Source organism: Enhydra lutris, unplaced genomic scaffold (genome assembly GCF_002288905.1).
Source record: "Enhydra lutris kenyoni isolate GAN:26980312 unplaced genomic scaffold, ASM228890v2 scaffoldscaffold19, whole genome shotgun sequence".
In the NCBI taxonomy this organism is placed as follows: domain Eukaryota; kingdom Metazoa; phylum Chordata; class Mammalia; order Carnivora; family Mustelidae; genus Enhydra; species Enhydra lutris.
Genome location: NW_019154103.1, coordinates 13,180,920 through 13,203,665, shown reverse-complemented (window position 1 = coordinate 13,203,665; position 22,746 = coordinate 13,180,920). Strand labels below are relative to the sequence as shown.

Below are 22,746 nucleotides of genomic sequence, written 5' to 3'. Positions count from 1 at the left end.
CTGGATGGCTAGAAGTGATTCCAAGGGTCTTCCAACCATTTATAGACTGGATGTCATGCTCTCCAGGTACTTTGACAAGGAGGGTGAAACAACATCCATAGCCACCCCTGCCTGCTCAAACTTCTTAACCTCTTGTCAAGCGTCCTAGTTTAGCTCCCCAATTCCAGCTTTATGACAAAACTAGACAGTGGGAAAAAGAGATCTTATAAATGAAATTGTAGATACAGTCACGTCTTAAGCAAGGGCCCCCAAGTTGTGAGACTAATTTCTGGGTTAAAGGTGTTCTGTATATCCACTTCAACCCTGCCTCCAGTACTGTGACTTATAGCCAAATAAGAAGGCACAGAGTGGAAGGGTACAAATCTTGGGAAAACAACACCACAAATTTAAGAGGTACATGGGAGTTTCGTGTGTGTGTGTGTGTGTGTGTGTGTGTATCTATATATATATCAACATCAGCTAAAGAAGTGAAACTCCCATGCGTATGTGTATGTGCATATATATATATATATATATATATATATATATTTTATAAATAAAAGGAAACCACCCATATTGGAAGGTATTTTAAAATAGGCAGAATTCTTTCTGGTTTCTGTGGTCTTGGTAGATGTTCTTCTGGTTTCCACTGGTATATATATGAATGGTGAAGAAACGTCTCAGGATCAAATTCCACTACCTTAAGGGGAGGGCTGCAGGACGCACTAAAGCAGGTAAAAGAGACGACAGAGGAACAGAGAGGTCTGTGGAGATCCGGAAAGTCTCCAAGGACGGTCAGCCTGGACAAGGAAAAGGTAAAAAGGGAGTGGCTCAGCTGAAGAAACTACTGTCGTCCAAGCACGAGCACGGCCTGTGGTTTTTCTCCCTCACTAAATCCTCTGGGGTCGGCTCCCAGCCGGTTCATCAACCTGCACTTCCATCACCTCCCAGGGCGAGGACTCGCTCGGACCCGAACCACCCAACCTACCTCCGGATCCTCACAGGCGCCGCAACCGCGCGCCACCCGCCCACCTACCTGAGCTGCGCCTGCGCTTCCCTCGCGCGCGCTCAAGGTCAACACCGCCCCCAGCATCTAACCTAGCACCCACGGAAGTGGCATTAGAGGACGTCCTGCGTATCCTCACCTCTGCGTGGCGTGGGGTCGCCAGCGTTCAAGAGAGGGGAGGGACTTCCTGTCCCGCGCGGGCAGAACTTCCGTCAGAGCCGGAAAACTCTCTCCTTCGCGTTGTTTAAGAGGCTCCTGGCTGCGGGTTGGGGAGGGAAGGTTCAGGACGGGCCCGGGGATTCCAGGGCGTCTGGCCCACGACCTGTCCTTGGCGCCATGGTGAGTCTTTCTGTGAAGGCTGGAGTAACAGTGGGAAGCTAGGGGCCAGGAGGTTGGCCCTGTGAAGGTAGCCAGTCGGGTGGCTAGCTGAGGATGGAGCGGGCGAGAGCAATAGGATGAACCGCGGGGCAGGACTCCCTACCTGTCCCGGAGCTCCTGGGCCCCTGTGGAAGAGGCATCTGCCCTGCCCAACCGTGAAATCTGCCCAGGAGTGTGGAGTACGTAGCCAGAATGTTCGTGGCCCTTTCACTGTGTACGGCGTGTGGCGCCAGGTGGTCTCAGAGTTGACCTTGCTGGGTTGATCATCTCCTCCCCTCCCATTTTCTTAGCAGCCTGGTAGTAGCCAAGAACTTAAGATCTTAAAAATCCCTTTAGCATTTCCGGGTGCACACAACGGGTCCTTTTGTAGAAGATCAACACTTGTCACTAAGAGAAAAGCAAAGTCAGCTTATCTTTCATACTCAGCCCATTTGAAATTGGGAAGGGTGTCAAATGAAAAATTCAGACTTAGTAAGGAGAGATTTTATTGGAAAGGAATATCGCAAGGGCTTGGGGAACTAGAAAGAATGCCCTAACCGTAAGATAGCAAGAGTCTCGAAGATTTAGCAAAAAGGTTTTTCTTTTTATTAGGGAGGAGTAAAGCAATCCTAGAAAGAACGAAGTGTGGGGAAGTGAGATGAAAGGGAAGTACCATTTAACAGTAGATTAGATTGTTTTACCCTCAGGCCAGAGAAGTTTTTGCTGCTTCAGATAGAGGGTGGGCCAAAGTTCAGGAACCTCGGGAAAGAAGATCTTAACCAGAATTTGAGTAACAAATATTTTGTTCCAGTTAATCTATGGGGACATGTCATTCATCCAGTCATTTATGAAGCAAAAAATGGGAATTTGCGGGCTTTGACTCTGACTTTGTCATAGGTAAACAAGTGGGGCATCTTTGAGTCTTAACCTAAGTCCTGTGGGGACCAGTGTTTTTTTGCATTAAGCCCGTTCCAGAACACAAAAGGGCGTGGGGGGGGGGGTATTAACCTTTGGTGTTTTCCAAGATCCCAGGCCTCTGGTTAAGTTCAACACTGTTAATTATTTGCCTATATAAAAGATTTCAAATGTTCATCCGGAGGGCATTCTGTCTTGGAATCTAGCCTCAGTGTACCATGCTTTTTCAGTACCAAATGTTGACATTATTCAGCTTATAGTGTTGGATGTTGGACTTTTGAATAACTTTTAGAAACAATGTGAAAGAGATGCCTGGGTGGCTCAGTTGGTTAAGCCACTGCCTTCAAATCAGGTCATGATCCCAGAGTCCTGGCATCGCGAGTCCCATATCGGGCTTCCCCTGCTTTTCCGGGAGCCTGCTTCTCCCTCTGCCTCTGCCTCTCCCTCTGCTTTGCGCGCTCTCTCTCTCTCTCTAATAAATAAATAAAAATAAGGCTCCTGGGTGGCTCAGTGGGTTAAGCCCCTGCGTTCGGCTCAGGTCCTGATCTCAGGGTCCTGGGATGGAGCCCTGCATCGGCCTCTCTGCTCAGCAGGGAGCCTGCTTCCTCCTCTCTCTCTGCCTGCCTCTCTGCCTACTTGTGATCTCTCTCTGTGTGTCAAATAAATAAAATCTTTAAATAAATAAATAAATAAAATTTTTTTTTAAAAGTGAAAGAAAAGAACTTCAAAATAATGTGGTTTCTGGTGTGCTCTCCCAGCTAACATAACCTATGAATCTTGGGCACTGTGTATGTATTTCACCTCAGTGAATAACTAATGCTTTGTATTCATAAAGAGGTTTTTTTTTTCTTTTTTCTTTTTGTGTCAGTGAAATTAGACAAAGATACAGAATAGTAGAATGAGAAGGAGGGAAAGAAAACAATTAGCCTAACCACCTCCATCCCCCGCAAGCTTCCCTAATTTTACATAAGGAAGAATCTGAGGTGTAGAAATAAGCATTGGTTTATCTAAGATAACAATAGTTTGGCATAGTCTGGACTAAAACTCAGATCTCCACTTCCTAAATTTAAGCTCAGTTTTTGACTTCTTGGTCTGAAAAGTTAAAAAGTCTAATAAACATCCTTAAGATAGTCACAAAGAAGCTCAATGTGAATTTGTTCCAGTATTCTGTAATACTAGAAGAACCCATCTCCTGCCATCTCAAAATTGTAACTTTGTTTTAGGGTAAGGTAAACTCATGCTGTTTCTCAAAATGTCACTTAAGAGAATGTCACCTGGAGAATGTCACCAACTACCAGCCCAGTAGTTGACTCCATTCTGGTATTGCTTACATTTCTGTATTAACTCCACTTTAGTGTTCCCAGTCATGAAATTGATGATGTCTGTTTATGCAGGTTTGGTCAGTGCTTGGAATACCTCAAAGAAAAGTGTTTAACCATTAAATGAAGTGAGGGGTTGAATTTATTTTGAATACAGCTTGGTTAAATTAAGAACCTTTGCAGTGCTTGGGCCTAATGATATGCAGAGCATGTAGTACTTGAACTCAGAAGATCCAGATTCTGCCCTTTCTTAGTTACATGAATTTGACAGAATCACTCAACTTGGTAAGAGTTCCAGTTTACTCCTGGATAAGAGCAATGGGGATTAAAAAACCTACTGACTCTCACATATCTGATTCTCTGACTTCAGGACATTTTTCAGAATAGGTACATGTTTCTGATTAAATAAAATGTAGCCTGATTTTCACAGTTTTCTTTATCCTTTTGATTTTTCTTTAAGATTTTGTTTATTTGACAGAAAGCACAAGCGGTGGGAGCCTTAGGCAGAGGGAGAGGTAGAAGCAGGCTCCCTGGTGATCAAGGAGCCTGATGTGGGGCTCCATCCCAGGACCCTGTGATTGTGACCTGAGCGGAAGGCAGATGCCTAACTGACTGAGCCACCAGGATCCGCCCCCCGCCCCAGGCTTTTGATTTTTCAAGTTTCTTTTGTTTTGTCATCTTTTCTTTCTTTCTTTTCTTTTTAAAAATACATTATGTAGGAGGGCGCCTGGGTGGCTCAGTTGGTTAAGCAACTGCCTTCAGCTCAGGTCACGATCCCAGAGCCCTGGGATCTAGTCCCACATCGGGCTCCCAGCTACATGGGGAGTCTGCTTCTCCCTCTGACCTCCCCTCTCATGCTCTCTCTCACTCTGTCTCTCTGTCTCTCAAAATAAACAAAAATATTAAAAAAAAAAATACACTATGTAGGAATCTTTGGGATCTTTGTAGCTATGTTTGGGCATGTATTTCAGTATTGTCTTAAATACTACTCCAGAATGGAGAGTGAAGCCTTGGGACACCTTGATTTTACTTATTTATTTTCTTTTTAAAGATTTTATTTATTTATTTGACACAGAGAGAGACAATGAGAGAGGGAACACAAGCAGGGGGAGGGGGAGAGGGAGAAGCAGGCATCCCACAGAGCAGGGAGCCTGATGCAGGGCTGGATCCCAAGACTCTAGGATCATGACCTGAGCCAAAGGCAGAAGCTTAATGACTGAGCCACCCAGGCACCCCATACTTATTTATTTTAAAAGATTTTATTTACTTATTTATTTATTTATTTGAGAGAGAGAGAGAGTACCTTTGGCTCAGGTCATGATCTCGAGGTCCTGGGATTGAACCCCAAGTTGGGCTCCCTGCTCAGCAGGGATTTTGTTTCTGCCTCTCCTTCTGCCCCTTCCTCTGCTGTATGTGTATGTATGTGCTCTTTCTCTCTCAGATAAATAAAATCTCTAAAAAGTAAAATAAAATCTGTGGGCAGAGTTATTCGTAGTGCTCCTTTATTAGTCTTTTAATGTCCACAGGGTCTGTAGTGATGACACCTTTCATTTCTGATATTAGTAATTTGTGTCCTTTCCATTTTCTCATTTAGCCTGGACAGAGGCTTATTGATTTTATTGATCTTCTCAGAGAACCAGTTTTTGGTTTCATTGGTTTTTCTGTATTGATTTTTTTCTAATTTTATTGATTTCTGCTCTATTATTTCTTTTCTTTCTGCTTACTTTGGATTTAATCTGCTCTTTTTTTGTTTCCTAAGGTGGAACTTCAGGTGTTTGATTTTAGATCATCTTTCCTAACATTTGCATTCAGTGCTCTAAATTTCCATTTAAGCGCTGCTTATGCTGTATCTCATAAATTTTGATCAGTTGTGTTTTCATGTAATTAAAAATATTTTGAAGTTGTCTTGAGTTTTCCTTTTTGACCCTTGTGTTATTTAAAAATGTGTTATTTAGTCTTGACATGTTTTGGGATTTTCCAGTTACTTTCTGTTGCTGATTTCGAGTTTAATTGAATTGTGATCTGAGGGAAGACGTTGTATGATTTCTGTTATTTTAAATTTGTTAAGGTGTGTTTTATGACCAGAATGTGGTTTTGCTTGGTGAGTGGACATGTGTATATTGAGGGATAAATTCTCAGGGTTTTTATCAGTTAGAGGTACAGTGGCAGAGATGTGTGTTTCTTCTCAGTTCTCTGACTTTTCGTGTGACTTCTCTCCACTGCTTCTATCCTAAAGAAGCTTAGCTCAAATAATGGAGACTGTTCAGGGCGCCTGGGTGGCTCTGTTGGTTGTGTTGACTCTTGATTTTTGCTCAGGTCATGATCTCAGTGGTTGTGAGATCTAACCCACATCAATCTTAAGAACTAAGGCTCTCCCTCTTCCTTCCACTAGTCCTTTCTCACTTTCTTTTCAAAAAAAAAGAATAATAAATAAATAAAGTAGACCCTGTTCTTTTGGTTAGCATTTGGTGGATTCAAGATTAATTCTTAAGTACTAGCTTATACTCTGGACTATGGTCCACTTTTTAAGTAATTTAGTTCTTTTGTTTGGCCTGGAGTAAAAGCATAAAGCAAGTTTAGTTGATTTTAGAAAATCAGAAGATATTTGAAAGTGTTCATTACTAAGAGTGATTTTTTTTTAATCTTCTTGGTTTTGCCCATGTTAGTAAATCAAGCATGAACACAACTTGTTGCCAAGAAGCTTTGAAGAAATAAACTTGTCTGTAAATTATCGTTCTACTCTTTATGTATCACCTGCCCTTGAGTTAGGGGCAAAAAAAAAATCTTTGAAGTTGTGGTAAAAGAACATTGTCTTGGTTTTGATTGGAATGATAATACTTTTTGTTCACCCAATATTTAAAAATCGTGCCTTTGTCTCAAAAGTATTATTCAATCAATCATGCATTATTTATTAAGCACTGTCTGTATGTCAGCTATATCTGTATTCTTGGCAACAGGGATATAACTGTTCATTAAACAGAGACAATCCTGCCTTTGTGGAGCTTATGCTTTAGTGGGAGATTCTGATGATAATCAAATGAGACATAATATATGTTGGTGGTGATAAATGCAACAAAGATAGATAAAGTAGGGTAAGAGATAGAAAGTGATTAAGGTGGTTATTTTAGATAGGGCATTCAGGGAAAGCCTTAACGAAGAGGTGACATTGGAACAAATACGAGAGTCATATATGCCTGGTATCTGTGAGTACAGATTTATGAGCTGTGCCCTAAAAAAATACTGTAATACTGGCCACAAAGCTTGTATTGTCTGTAGCTATGTAATTCTTTCTTTCTTTTTTTTTTTTTTTTAAGATTTTATTTATTTGAGAGAGAAAGAGAGAGAGCATGAGAAGAGGGAGGGTCAGAGGGAGAAGCAGACTCCCTGCCAAGCAGGGAGCCTGATACAGGACTCAATCCAGGAACTCCAGGATCATGACCTGAGCCGAAGGCAGTTGCTTAACCAACTGAGCCACCCAGGCGCCCTGTAATTCTTTCAGTAAAGTTAACCATTAATCATTTTTCCAAAGAGTGAACAGGAAAGTTTTTTTTTTTTAAAGACTCTGGTAGTAGGTGATATTTAATAGATTGATTTATGCCACCTATTTTTTTTTTAAATTATTTTAAAGAGATCGAGAGAGAGGGGCAGGGAGGGGCAGAGGAAGAGAGAGATTCTCAAGCTGACTCCAGGCTGAGGGTGAAGGTTGACGCGGGCTGGATCATCATAAAGAAATCGAGAGTTGGGTGCTTAACCACCTGAGCCACCCAGGTTTTCCCTGTGTCACCTATGTTTATTTAGTCTTTTAAGCTAACTGTAGTTCTTGAGAGAATACGACTCATTCACTCAAAATACCCTGATTTTGTATTCATGTCTTTCAGTTATATAAAACAGACTTAGTAATTCCATCGTTAAGGTAGATAAAATATCTTTTGTGTTTTGCCCATAAAGAAAAGATTTAGAAAAACCTGAAATCATTTCAGCTTTTGATACTTTGATATTGACACTCAGGATCTTAATATCCTATGATAAAGTTTTATTTATTTTTAAAAAATCTTTAGGTAATATGAAAAACCTATCTGCTCATACACATGTATTTTTTTTATGATTTTTTTAAAAATATTCAGTTGACAGTGAGAGAGCACAAGTAGAGGTGAGGGTCAGAGGGAGAGGGAGAAGCAGACTCTGCACGGAGCAGGGAGTCTGATGCAGGGCTTGATTGTAGGACCCTGGGATTGCAACCCGAGTCAGAGGCACACACTTTACCAACTGAACCACCTGGGTGCCCCCATGCATACGTATTTTTAAAAATGACTGGAGAAAGTACAATAAATCTATGGCATGGAAAGTGTGCTTGAATTAGAACTAGATAACCTCGGTGGTATGACTTAAGTTCTGTGATTCTGAATATGTGAAACTGAATATTGTTGATGTACATTTAGTTGAATGAAGGGAGGAAAAGAGGGTATATTCAATTTGGAGTTAAGAGTTTCACAAAGGATTGATTGGATTAAGTCTTTTAAGGGTAAGTAGAAGTTAGGTGGACAAATTGAATTTTACTTTTCTTCAATAACAGTAATAGTGACATTTACTTAGGTGTTAGTATTTATCTACTCTACTTACGTTAACTTATTTAAATCTTCATGAAGTATTGAATCTTGGATTTCTTTAACCTCCACTTGTTTACCTACTTTTTTTTAAAACCTCTATTCTACAGGTTTAGAAATGGAGGCATAGCAGGATTGGAGTAACACTTCCAAAATCATCCAGCTAGTGGTGGTGGAATTTGACTTTAACCCAGGTGGTTTGGCCATTATACTGTTGTGCCAGTCTTTTTGTTTATATTTGATAGGTTTTAACTTAGGAGAGGATTAATTTCTGAAACATTTTCCTATAGAAATAATATTATGCTCTTACATTTCTAGAAAATCTTTCCCAACGTAGTTGATAACTAATACTACATCTCATATAGTATTAGAGAAATTGTTGCTGATCTGCATGGCACTAATGTTTAGCCTGACTCAGGTGCCAAACATGACTGACACTGCTGTAGTCATAACAAAGATTCAGTCCTTCACATTCCCTCCACCTTAACTGCATCCAGTTAAGGCACTTCTTCTCATACTGTATTAGTTTCCATTGTGCTTAGGGATGAACTTCTAGTAACACTGATCAGGTGAGGAGTATTTCGAGAATTGGGGATGAATTGGAATTTCTTACATTGTAAGTATTTGGTGTGTCACACTTGTTGCAAGCCTGTCTCACAGTTAGCCCATTTCTTTTTCTGAGGGCTCCTTTTCCTTTCATTTGGACTACCTGTTTACAACTAGAACTTAGTATTTTCCCTGAGTTAAGAAAAAGAATGTATTGTAGGTTACCTTACTTTCCCTCCCATATATTCAGCACACATGATAAAGGTTTTTACTGCTAGGAGAGTTTTAAAAGTCACCTTCCTGTGTTACTTGCAGCTGACCATAAACTGTTTATCATAAAGATCTTTTAGGAAAAAAGTAGAGGCTCTAGGTGATATTGATGAGTCTCTGCAATAAATTCTTTGAAGTAGAGAGGTTTGGATTGTGAAGAAAAGGTGAGATGGAAAATATTAAGGGACCTTGGAGAGAGGAAAGGGAGACTTTCTCCACCAGAAGTTACTTATGAAGAAAGAACTTGAACAAGCTGTTGTGCTCTGTATTAGAAATATTTGATTATAGACTGCCATTAATTAATGTGACAAGTAAGGCACTGTAAGACTATACAAGGCTATGACTGCTTTACTTTTTTAAATAAAGGTAACACTTTTTATCTCTGTGCTAAGTAGTAGAAGCCTTTTGAAATACTAATCTGATTGCTTATTTTTTTATGTAGTTATCTATGTCTGCCCTTTACAAGAACTTAGCTGAGTTTTGTTATCTTTTATCTCTTGATTGCCACTGTTTGCCCAAATACAATGATGTACTTAGAAAAGCAATGCCACACTTTCCTGACTTTTTTTCCTAAAAGAAAAAGTCACATCGGAGGATTCTGCTCCATCATAATTCCTCTAAGTTGAATGTTTATTAAATATTTTTATCATTTCAGAAGATTTTGGTCATTTTTATAATCAGTATAAATGACTGACTAAAAATGTTTCTTTATGGTTTAGGTATTCAGGTATGAGTGTTTAGGACTAGAATCATTTGTTTATGAATACAGTCTTGCTCAAAAAAGAAGCCATGACTTTTTTTCCTGAAAAGTTCTGCTTTCATTAATAGTTAAAAATACATTTAAATTCATGCTTACTGTCTCTTTCCTCCCTTCCCCTATTAGATTAATTAACATGAGGACAAAGAAGCCTCGCTGTATCATTTATTACTAGACAACTTGGTTGGTTGGGTAGGTCAGATGCTAATAGAATTCAAATTAGTTGCAAACTAAATGTGTTTTTTTTTTTTAAGATTTTATTTATTTATTTGACAGACAGAGTAAGAGCACAAGTAGCCTGAGTGGCAGGGAGAGGAAGAAGCAGGCTCCCTGCAGAGCAGAGAGCCTGATGGGGGGCGCCATCCCAGGACCCTGGGATCATGACCTGAGCTGAAGGCAGTTAACGACTGAGCCACCCAGGTACCCCCTAAATGTGTTCTCTAATCAGGAGGGACAGATAAGAGAACTTGGGTAACATTCATTATAATGTTAAATTATTACAGTAACTGAAACATTAGTTCTTTAAGACTAACACTCTTTTCTAACTTGATTTTAACTATTATTTGAGTGCTTATTCTTGGTTTTGATAGAGAGCTTCTCAATTGTAGCAGAAGTATTTAAGGTCATCCTAGTTCTCTTGATAAAAGAAAATTACAAATCGTAAAGAGAGTGAATCATTTAATAAGAGAATTGGCCAAGTATCTGAGATAAACTTTTTAAAAAATTCAAATTAAAACAATAGGACTATTGGTATTCACAGATCTCTGTGAGAAATTCCTGTGTACCACCATTGAGGGGAGAATGCTGGGCAGTGGACTGGGTATACTCTTTTGTATCAACTTGTAGCCCTGATTTACTTTCACTTCTTCTATAAATGTTAGCTCATTTAATCCTTATGAAGAAGGGATAATTAGTCCTGTCAGCAGTAACTACACCTCACAGGCTTTGAAGGTGGTTTAGAAATCGTAAATTTGTGAATGCCAACAATCCATTGTGTTTTTAATTAAAATATTGCAGTCATCAACAATAAGAACTTTGAAGATTTTGGAGATCATTTGCCAACCCTTGTCATTCTGTAGATAAGGAATGAGTCCCAGAGAATACTTGTCTAACTGCTGTTTGTGACAGAGAATTACTTTGATTCTAGTATGTTTAATTATTCAGTACATTAAAATATTTGCAATAAGTGCATGTTTCTGATAGTTACCATTAGTGCACATTAATTTTTCTTGGCTTTTGTATATGGCTTAAAATTTAGCACTAAGCGGAAATTTTTGTTTTAAATTATTTGATGAATATTTGTTTACTTACCAAAGTTGTAATTTTTAGTTTGTTTAAAAGCAAGTATTTTGAAGGTGTACCTATTGCAGTAAATTGAGAGGATTATCTTGAAGAAATAGATAAACCTGTTTCTCTGAGATGCAGTATATTGTCTGTTGATCTTAAAGTGAATAATTTTCTTCTTTATGCTGAAGTTCAGTGGTTGGCACATACTAGGAACTTTAATGTAGTGAAGGACAGTGGGCAACTTTATGCTTTATCCTTTTATTTCATCAGCGTAACTCGAAAGCCTGTCATGTTAGGCACTCTCTGGGGAGTGGGTTTAGGACTTTAGAAATGAGATGAATACATTTTCAATGGGGAAGAGACCCTCAAATTGTTGGTGATGGTTGAGCATGATAAAAGCTGCTCGGAGTTGTGCATATGTTTTTTTTAACAAGGAAGGTTTTATAAGTGCAGTGAATGTTGAAGAGTGGTTAGGAATTGGTCTGAAGTAGATGACTTATAAATGTCAAATATAAATTTATTAATTTTGACTAAGAGCTTTGGATATAGATCTGTAGGGATATTTTCTCTAATGTCAAAAAATACAGTTAAGGAAAAGTACCAGATTTAAAGATCCTTTCTTCCATTGAACCTTTTATTTGTTACTTATCAGTACTATAATGAAACACACACGTGTTAGAAAGAGGTGAAGTGGCTTGCTAACATCTTTAAAAATATTTCATTCTTCATCAATATTTTAATTACTGGCTGGTATTACTTTATATGAGATATATATGAGATATCATTCACTCAACCTACTGTAACAGGAAAATTCTCTTTTAAAATAAATAATGGTTAATTTCAACACTAATATGTTGAAATGGTTAATGAGTTCTATTTCATTAAAATGCTCTCTATTCTTGTGGAAAAATAATTTATTTTTGTCCTGTTTGTTGTTGGTCTTCCACTTTGGCCTTATCAATTTATATCAAAGAGCATGTCTTAAGTTTTATTTCTAAATTTAATCAAATTCCAAGGAATGGTTTTATTTATTTATTTTTAAGGTTTTTATTTATTTGAGAGAGAGCGTGGGAGGGGAGGTCAGAGGGAGAAGCAGACTACCCACGGAGCTGGAAGGCTCACGCGGGACTCGATTTTGGGACTCTGGGATCATGACCAGAGCTGAAGGCAGTCGCCTAACCAGCCGAGCCTCCCTGGCGTCCCTAAGGAATGCGTTATATCATCTTAAGCAAAAGGTCTAGAGCTGTTGTTTCTGAATATAATTAGGTCAAATTGATGCATTCTCCTACCATGTATGTCTAATTAATATATTTAGGACGTACCAAGATTTTTGACCTTAAAGTACATTAAATTTCTTATTCTGAGTTGGAAAATGGCAAAAATTTCTGCTCATACTTTTTACTTTAAAGAATTAAAAAAACATATTTTGTGCTATGAAATGTGATGCTAGCACACCAAACAAATTCAGTTTGTTTGTCAGTTAACAGTAAGCAGTTAAATGTGAAAACCTATGCGCTTGAATTCAGAGCTGTTGATAATTGTGTTTTACAGTTTTCTTTCTCTCATTTCACCTTCTCATTTATATAGTTTTTTTGGTAGTATTATTTTGAAATACATAAAATTGCTGTTTTGTAGGTCAAAACAATTAAGTATCTATGATTTCATATAATTCAGTTAATAAATTTATATTAAATCAGTAGGTAACCTTATCCTAATTCTTTGCTGGTGCTAAGTAACCTTTTGTTATTTTCTTTTTTTTAAAGATTTTATTTCTTTATTTGACAGAGACACAGTGAGAGGGAACACAAGCAGGGGGAGAGGCAGAGGGAGAAGCAGGCCTCCCACAGAGCGGGAAGCCCCAGGCAGGGCTCCATCCCAGTCACCAGCTGAGCTGAAGGCAGATGCCCAACGACTGAGCCACCCAGGCACCCTGTTATTTTCATTTTATTTATTTTGCAAAGTTTTCCTTTTTTTATTTCCAGACCTGTTTACTATCTATAAGGGCTGGAGCTATATTAAAAAACCAGATAAAGGCCAGAGTAGACCACATGATGAACCCTAAGATTCTAGAAATGGCCTATGGGCAAGATTTTCCTTTCCTGTTCATGATTGTTTTATGCTGTTTTTAGCTGCATTGGCATTATATGGAAGGATTTCCCATCTCGATTAAATCTAGACAGTCCTCAGTCCTATCAAAGACCCTATTAGGAGTAATTTTTTAAAAAAAACCAGCTTGGGTCTGTCAGTCATCCACATGTATACGTTTATCAGACCTTTGTTCCCTGAGTTTCTAGATCTCTTCTGGTCACATTGTCAAGATCCTGACCTTGGTGTGGTTATTCTTTAAGGTCTCTCAAACTTTGTCCACTCAGTTTTTAAACTTAATACAACTCTGTATCTATTTGTGTTTCTCTTCAGTAGAACAAGGTCTCAAAGTTTTTTCAGCTTACACCTTTGGTCTCATCTTTTTCTGATTCTTAAGTGATTAAATTCCCACACACTTCTTTCTAGAATATTCACCACCACCCCCCAACATTTGTTCCTTCCCTTTTACCTTAAGCATGTATATTTTCCCCATTATGAAGATATATTTTTTATATATTTTTGTATGTCAGTTATTCTCATATCCATTAGATTTTCCTCTTCTCAGTTTCTCCAGAAAATAATTATGTTCATTTTTTCCATTTTATCTCTACATAATCACTTAAGTTTTAGCCTTACTTATTGATGATACTGTCTTTGCAGAGATAATTATTAATCTTATGCCTAAATCCCTTTTTTCTCTAAAAATCTTAATTTTTTAGTTTTGGTTTTGCTTTCTTTTTTTTTTCCTTTTTAGTAAGGTCAGTGTATAACGTGGGCCTTAAACTCACAACAGTGTGTGCAGGAGTTGCGCACTCACTGACCTTACTGACTGAGCCAGCCAGGCACCCCTGGTTTTGCTCTTGTTTTTTAAGCTGTTTTAGTTTAGGTTCTTACAGTATTGGATTATTTCAAAGGACTTCTAATTTACCTCTTTTCTTCCAGTTACTTTTAACTTTTCGCTTTAATTTTCGACCATAGTGGCATTTGGCTTTCCAAAATATATTTGACTGGGTTCATTCTAGCCTTGAGATCATGGACTTACTTCTAAATACCTGCAGAAAAGTCCATTGTGTGCAATCCATATCAAAGTCTACAGCATATGGAATTCCTCATTATTTGGGATCATGGCATTTACTTTCTTTGTACAGGTGGGTATATCTGAACTTTTTTTTTTTTTTTTAACTTCTCTGTGAGAGTGGGATACATCTTTAACCTTGTAAGACTAATTCATATGTTACCTCTGTGAACCAGTCTTCCCCAGCACTCCCATTTAGATTTAATCACTGCTTTTCTTGGAGTGCTCCCATAACACAGGCATTGACCTCTACCATACCTTTATCACATATAATTTGTAGGTAGCAGTTAGGAGTGGCTAACACTTTAAGAGTTTGATAAAATTATGAAAGATAGGATGAAAGGGTTGTTTCTTCACCTTGAACTTAGATATGGATTGGTTCTAAGACCTAAGATAGATCAGATGTAGCTAAAGCAGTGCTATTTACATACCAAAAGATAGACTAACTTTTAGATAGGTTTTTGTTTAAGGAAAGAGTGAGTAAATTGGAATGCGGCTTTATCAATTGAAAATCTAGAAGTTTCGATAGCCAGAATTGAATGTTATTTATCCAGAACTGTTAAGGGTTGAGATTATTTCACATTCTAGCTATTCTGTATATTTCTTTAAACTTTAACACTGCCTGACTGAGCTATCCCTCAGTGTGCTACCCTTTGGTCTAAATCATTCATTACTCACCTTGAGGAGCCTGGCAGCTCAGTTGGCTGAGTGTCCCAACTCTTGATTCCGGCTTGGGTCATGATGTTGGGGTCATGGGATCAAGGCTGGGGCTTTTGTGTTCAGTGCAGTCTGCTTGGGATTCTTTCTCCCTTTCTGCTGCCCCTCCCCTCTTCGCCTTCCCCTACTTAACGATCATGGGTTTGCTCTCTAAGTAAATAAATAAAATCTTTAAATAAAAAATAAAAATAAATTATTACTCACCAAGCAGCCTCCTTATAATTTGACTTCCAAAGGATCATTAAGACATTAATTCGGTGGAACACTTAATGAACTTGAACTTCTGATTTCCTTGATAGTTTGTTTCACTGTAAATTAGTTGATAAAATTGTTACAACTTGATTATTGTCAGTCAGTTTCATATAGATTGATTGTACCAGCAAAGAATGTATTTCTTTGTTTTCTGAAGCTGAGGATGTAGCCAGTTTGCTGTCCTTGGGAGACCTAAGACTTGTTAGTCCACTTGAGTTTCCTTCAGTCTACACTTTTCCTGCCCAGTGGGTGTAGGAGTCTATCAGTCACTCTGACTAAAACATCCTGAAATAATCTTTGAGATATTCCTCGTTTTTATTCTACCGTTGTTTTCCTTCATGTTCAGTCACACTCAAGGTTAATCTGATTGGTTTTCTTTTGACATACTTTTATCTTTTTTTTCCTGGTTTCAACTGCTTCTACCTTAGTCTTAGGTTTTCTCTTTAATTGATGGATGTATTGCTATATCTCATTTTTCTTACGTTATTTGCATTATTTCATCCTTGTACCTCTGCTTAAAAGTCTTCCAAGGTGATCTTTTTAAACATCTTAGCTAAATATGCCCTCTTGATTATAAAGACTCAGCAATGTAAAATTTTGTTTTCATCATATTGCTCACAGTTCTTTGCCATATGATTCTAAAGTTTGCTTTGGTTGAGCTAGGATTTTCACTGTCCCATGGTTACCCTGTGTTCCTATTTGTCATTTAACCTGGAATTCCCTTTCTTTTATTCTTCTTCTCTGATTTCCATTTTCATGTTAGGTTTCATCTATTCGAAACTTTCATATTCAGTTTTTTCAATTTTTATTGCTTTTGTTCATAGTACTATGCAGTTTTATTCTGTAATATTTCCTTAACATAATTTTTGTTACCTAGTATGATAATCTTGGATTTTAAGTTCTGTTAAGACTGATTCTTCTGTAGTGATCCCTTTCACTCAGTCATTCAACAAATATCAAATGCCCTGTTACATGCCTTGAACTATTCTAAGTGTCATTTTGCTAAGGATTTGGGATATAATAGTGAAACAAAAAATTATTCTGCCAAGTTGCTGATAACAGCCAGCAGGATATTGGACATATGTTAGGCAGACAGCCTGTACTTGTAAATTAAATTTTTGTTTGCTTTTATTATATATAGATATAAATAATTTCTATAGTAATATGAGTTGGACTTACGTGATTTTTAGCATTGTTTGAGTGAGACTCTAACTCATTTGTCACATGATATATAGCTCTTAGCACAGAAGTAAAAGACACTATACCCACAGTACTGCTACTACCTTTAGTACAGCTCTTCCTGTACTTCCTGTGCAGCCTGTGCTGCTGGCTTATCCCTCATCCATTCTTTACATGCTATTCCCTCATCCATTCTTTACATGCTATTCAGAGCGATTTTTCTTAAATAATGATCTGATGATACTACCTTTCGTGGATTTTCTCTAGCCTTCAGATTAAATTCTTTTGTTTTGATGGCTCACCAGACCGAGTGCATTGGGTTTTGACTTGGGCTTAACCTTCCGAAATGTCCTTTCACAGCTTTTTCTCCCCCCTTTTTTTTTCTCTCTCTCTTTCATTTTGCTGTGTTCTCAGAATCCTGTGCCTATCCTCTCATCACTTTGTATCATAATGATGCATTTACTCTCCTGGTTCCCTGGCTGCTCATTGGTGGCAGAAACTGTATTATTTCTCCCTATTGTGTGTGAATGATCTAATGATCATCAAATTCGTTGCTCATCAAATGTTAATCAAATGCACTGAATTGATTTAGTGGAAAAAGCATTAGGTTGGGAATTAAGGGTCTGGGTTTTGGATAAGTCTATAACTTTGATCTTCGTTGTTTGAACCCTGATTTCCTCATTTGTAAATTATTCAGTGATTGTTTAAGTGCTCAAAATGTGAATTCTACGTTTTATGTAAATCTAGGTTGAAATAAAACTTATACCTTTAAATTATTTGATCGTTCTTAAGTCTATATCAAAACGTTTAGCTATTACTAAAATGTAAACAGTCAAGAGACCAAAAAAATAGGAAGGTCATTAGGTAATGTGGGGCACTCCAGTCGATTGGCAGGGCCACCAAATTTGGGGTGTTCAGATTGGGTGGGGGCCAGCAGCACAGGCTCTAAAAGAGTTCACCTAAGGCAGAGCAGTGGGCAGGACAGCAGAGCAGAGACTGTCTGCAACTAGGCTGTGGTGAGGGGTAGCATTTATTGGGTAAACTAAGGAAGTATGAGGGCATGGAATTTTCTGCTCTTTTGGTAATCTTGGGAACTATCCTTGGTTGTAATTGGTCAGTTAGGGGTTGCAGTTATTTTGAGACGGGTGCTTAATGAGCTTGTTCGCATTCAGCTCCATGGTCTTTCTGGGCCCTTTTGCCTTACTCAGGTTTCCATTGCTCAAGCCTGTTGCCTAAAAGCAGCCTGTACAGGTAATATCCTCTTTCCTTTTTCTCCCTTCTAACTTATTCAGGGAGATTTACTTAAAATCATTTGGGCTGGTCAGAGTCCCAAGTATAAATGGAAATATGCCTTCTAATGGTAAACAGTGTGTGCTTTGTTTCAGTCTGTCTCTCAGTAAGAGAGCTAGTTCAGTGAAGCAAAACAATACGTCACCGCCACTGAATCTGATACAATATTCCAAGTTTGAATTTTAAGATTGTAGCACTTAATTTTAAGTTTTGGGAGTTTTATTTTCAATATTGACAAGTAGGATAAAATGTTGATATCTGATATACTTTATTTCTTGGAAGATTGTTTAATCTTCCTTGGTAAAAACTTTTTTAACTTAACCCAGAAATGATTACTGACAAAAACCGAAATGATTGTTCTTCTAGAGACTTAAAGGCAAATAACTTTGTCTTGCTCTTCATGGCCTCAGGTTAATTGATATGGAAAGGTTGAAACCTAAGTTGCCTAATGTTTCACCTTTCTTGGGTGCTTAAGAGCTATTTCCTAGGGGTGCCTGGGTGGCTCAGTGGGTTAAAGACTCTGCCTTCGGCTCAGGTCATGATCCCAGGGTCCTGGGATCGAGTCCCACATCGGACTCTCTGCTCAGCAGGGAGCCTGCTTCCTCCTCTCTCTGCCTGCCTCTCTGCCTACTTGTGATCTCTGTCAAATAAATAAATAAAATCTTAAAAAAAAAAGCTATTTCCTAAATGACTTTTCCCAGTTCTAGTTATCAAGATAATCAGGGCCTAGGGGCAATGAATTTAGACTGAAACCATCTCTTTGGTCAGGTTATTGTCTTGATACATTAATAAAAGCATTAAGGCTACTTCAATCACTGATCCATATGGCTGTGTTTGAGTCTTCAGCCATGTTGGACTTTGTAGCCTCACTACATCTCTGCACAGTTTTAACAGTTTTCTGTTCTGAAATATATGGTTGTTTATGGTCAGATTTATTTCATCATTCTCACTAATTAAAAATGAGAAATATTTGGGGCACCTGGGTGGCTCAGTTGGTTAAGTGGCTATCTTTAGCTCAGGTCATGATCCCAGGGTCCTGGGAGCAGTACAGGGAGGGAAAGGAAGAAGCAGGCTCCCCACTGAGCAGGATGCCCAATGTGGGCTCTATCCCAGGACTCTGGGATCATGACCTGAACTGAAGGCAGACACTTAACTGACTGAGCCGCCCAGGCACCTGATAACCGCTGTAATTTAAAGGTTCGTTATATCTGGTCTGGGTCATTGTAAAAACCTAGTTGATATTCCTAATTTTAATCAAACCAGTTTGCTGATTTTTGTTTTTTACCTTCATGTGATTTACATCTTCCATACTGTGTCTATCAGTGGTATCATGCTTAGTGATTTGGAATAAGAGGAGAGAGTTGAACAAAATCTCTTTTCTTCCCCAGTTCATCGCATTTCATCATATATATTTTCCATATTGGTCTTTCTGAAATGCTATTTAATGCCTGTAACATTTATTAGATATGACTGAGATATGATTTCTTCTGTTAAGGAGCTTACACTCTAATAAATTGGTGTATATGTTGGTGAGAGCTTATACAAGATGACCTTGAAGATTCTGTGATACTATCACTTATTGCTTTAAAGACTAGACTGAGATTCACTTTGTCCACAAAACTTTCCTGACTAAAAACTTACCTTCTTCTTTTACGTCTATAATCTCAAATAGACCAACCTTCTGACATACTCGTTAATATATTTCTTGGCCTTGTTCTGCCTGAGAGAGTTCTTTGTAATGGCATTCATTGTATGGAGATTGCAGAACTTCTATCACAAACTACACAGAAAATAGGATAGTAAATTCAAGTGATAGGAAATGTGAAAGTAGAAAGGTAAAAAATGCAACCTTTGATGTTAGGTGAATATAAAGTGGTCTGAACTTTAACCCAATTGGTAGAATTTAAGGTAGTAAAATATCCACAGTAAAAACCAGGGTTGAGGCAGGTTTCAAAAGCATTTTAAAGGCAGTCCTGTTTAAGAGCCATTTTTACTTTTTTTTTTGGAGAACTGTCTGTTCATGTTTTTTCCTCATTTTTTAATTAGGCATTTGGTCTTTTAGTATAGTAGTTACCCGCCATCCCCCTCCCCCAGCCTACCATCCTTGGTTTTCCTTTCCATGGTTTCAGTTACCTGCTGTCAACCATGGTCTGGAAGCAGATGGTTCTCCTTCTGACATACCAACAGAAGGTCAGTAGTAATCTAATACTGTGTCACAATGCCTGGGACATTCATCTCATTTCATCTAATCATGTAGGATGACTATAGAATAATAAGATATCTTCTGACAGAAAACATTCATTTAACTTATATTACAGTATGTCATTTTAATTGTTCTTTTTTGTTATTAACAATTCTTAATCTCTTATTGAACCTAATTTATAAATTAAACTTTATTGTAGGTATGTATGTATAGAAAAAAACACCACGTGTGAGAAAATGTTCAACATCACTCAGCGTGAGGGAAATACAAATCAAAACCACAATGAGATACCACCTTACACCAGTCACAATAGCTAAAATTAACAAGTCAGGAAACAACAGACGTTGGTGAGGATGTGGAAAAAGGGTTCCCCTTTTACACTGTTGGTGGGAATGTAAGCTGGTGCACACACTGTGGAAAACAGTATGGAGGTTCCTCAGAAAGTTGAAAATAGAGCTACCCTACGACCCAGCAATCACACTACTGGATATCTACCCCAAAGATACAAATGTAGTGATCCAAAGGGGCATGTACACCCCAGTGTTTATAGCAGCAATGTCCACAGTAGCTAAACTATGGAAAGAGCCCAGATGTCCATCAACAGATGAATGGTTAAAGAAGATGTAACATATACGTACAATGGAATACTACTCAGCCATCAAAAAAAATCAGATCTTGCCACTTTCAATGACGTGGATGGAACTAGAGGGTATTATGCTAAGCGAAATACGTCAGTCAGAAAGACAATTACGTGATCGCACTCATACGTGGAATTTAAGAAAAAACAGCAGCATAGGGGAAGAGAGGAAAAATAAAGACAAAATCAGAGAGGGAGACAAACCATAAGAGACTTAATCATAGGAAACAAACTGAGGGTTGCTGGAGGGGGGGCGGTGGAGGGATGGGGAAAGTGGGTGATGGATATTAAGGAGGACATGTGATGTGATGAGCACTGGGTGTTCTATAAGACCGATGACTCACTAAACTACCTCTGAAACCAATACTACATTATATATTAATTAAGCTTAAATTTTTTTAAAAAGAAAAAGCTCAAAGGAAAAAAAAACATTGTGTATATAGGATTTGATACTATCCAAGGTTTTAGATAGTCAGAGGGGGTCTTGGAACATCTCCCACAGAATGGGGGGGTGTGTGGGTGGGAGGGGGAGGGGGGACTACTGTAGTTGATTCATGAGAACTCTATTTATAATATAAGGAAGTAATCCCTTTGTGATGTGAGTTACAAATGCCTTTCCCAGTTAGTCATTTGACATTATATTGTTCTCTATTACAGAAATTTTATTTTTTTAATTAATGAAGTTTATTTTTGAAAGCAGTTTTTGGTTCACAGCAAAATTAATGGAAAGTACAAGAGAGTTCCTGTATACCCTTTCCTTGTACATGTTTAACCACCCCCCCATTGATCCCCCTGCCCCCATCACTGGTTCACTCCACAGTAGTACATTTATTATAGTGATGAACAGTCAGTTGAACAGTTCGTTATAATTAATGAAGTGTGATTTTTTTCAACTTACTTTTTGGTTTTTTATCACTTAGGAGACTTGTCATTTTATGATATTCTCTGTCTTGAAATTTAAAAAGTTGTCTTATAGAATTAAAAACTTTAAAAGAGTTATCCTACAATAGTAGTAATAACAATGACATTAACAACAAATAGTATTAATACATATTGAGCTTACTCTGTGTTAGGCATAATCCCTAACCAGGTTAGGTAGGTTGAATTAGTAGCTTTATTTTATAGGAGACAGAAGTACAAAATGTTTAAGTAACTTGTGAAAAGTCATGCAAGTAGTAGATGGCTGATTCTTTCCCAGGCAGCTTGGGTCTAGAATCCGTGTTCTTAAGCCTGTACACTGTTCTGCTTCTTTTTAAACACTTTTATATTTTCTCTGGACTTTTTTGGTATAATAGGTTTGAGGTAGGAATTCAACTTTATTTTTGGACTGCTTGGATAGAGGAAAGAGGAGTATGAAGAATTGTTTTTCATGCTGTGAGTAAAGCAAGGCATGTGGTAGACGTTGTGGGATACTGCTGTGATTTAAAATAAGGAAAGTAATTTTGCAAGATGAAGTGATCTTGATGGTAGATGTTTCAGTGGAATGGGCTGAAGCACAAGTCAAATAAGGACTGTGTGGGGGCATAAGAACATAGAAATAGTGAAAACAAGTCTTTTGTCAAGTAGCTGTGAGTATGAAGGAAGAGGGCTATAAAATGAGGGAAAATTATTGTTTTATTGCAGAAAGATGAGAGAGACATACAGATGCTACAATGCTGGTAGGAAGGATTCAGATACAGAAGAGATTAAAGAAAATATAGTAAGTAAACTATTCGGTAATTGAGGTTCCTGAAAATCAAGAGGATAGACTCTGAAGCACAGATGCAGGGATTTGTATAGAAGATGTTCCATTATTTCTAGAGGGTGCAGGAAAAGATGGGTGCAGATACAAGTGATAGTGAGCTTGTTGGTAGCAAGTGAGAGTTCCCATTTGATGGTGTTTCTTTTCTTTTCTTTTCCTTTCTTTCTTTCTTTAAGATTTATTTATTTGAGAGTAGGATGGGAGGGTCAGAGGGGAAGAGAGAATCTTGGGCAGGCTCCCTGCTGAGCAGGGAGCCCCACCTGGGGCTCAATCTCACAATCCTGAGATCATGACCTGAGATGAAATCAAGAGTCTGATGCTTCCCTGACTGAACCACCCATGTGCCCCAGTGATACATATTTTCTTTGTGAAGTTCAAGATGTCCTCTACTGAGTGGAGAGTTAGAAGTTTGAGGGAGATTGAAGGTATAAGGAGTGGGCAGAAGGTTTTGAGTGAGTTAGTTGAGAACAGGTAGGGATTAATGAAAGTAAAATTCATTAATGAAAGTTAAGGTTTTTGGACATTGT

The 22,746-nt window shown here is 38.1% G+C and overlaps 1 protein-coding gene across 1 annotated transcript in view; it reads left to right on the top strand.

Moving 5' to 3' along the window:
• Positions 1 to 1,280: 1,280 nt before the first annotated feature.
• The window catches only part of LOC111148397 (transmembrane protein 161B), a 70,712-nt gene continuing 49,246 nt past the window's right edge, over positions 1,281 to 22,746 (top strand). Inside the window, exon 1 of the mRNA XM_022504914.1 lies at positions 1,281 to 1,324. Coding sequence (XP_022360622.1) covers positions 1,322 to 1,324 — 3 coding nt within the window. The 5' untranslated portion in view covers positions 1,281 to 1,321. The remainder of the gene's footprint in view (positions 1,325 to 22,746) is intronic.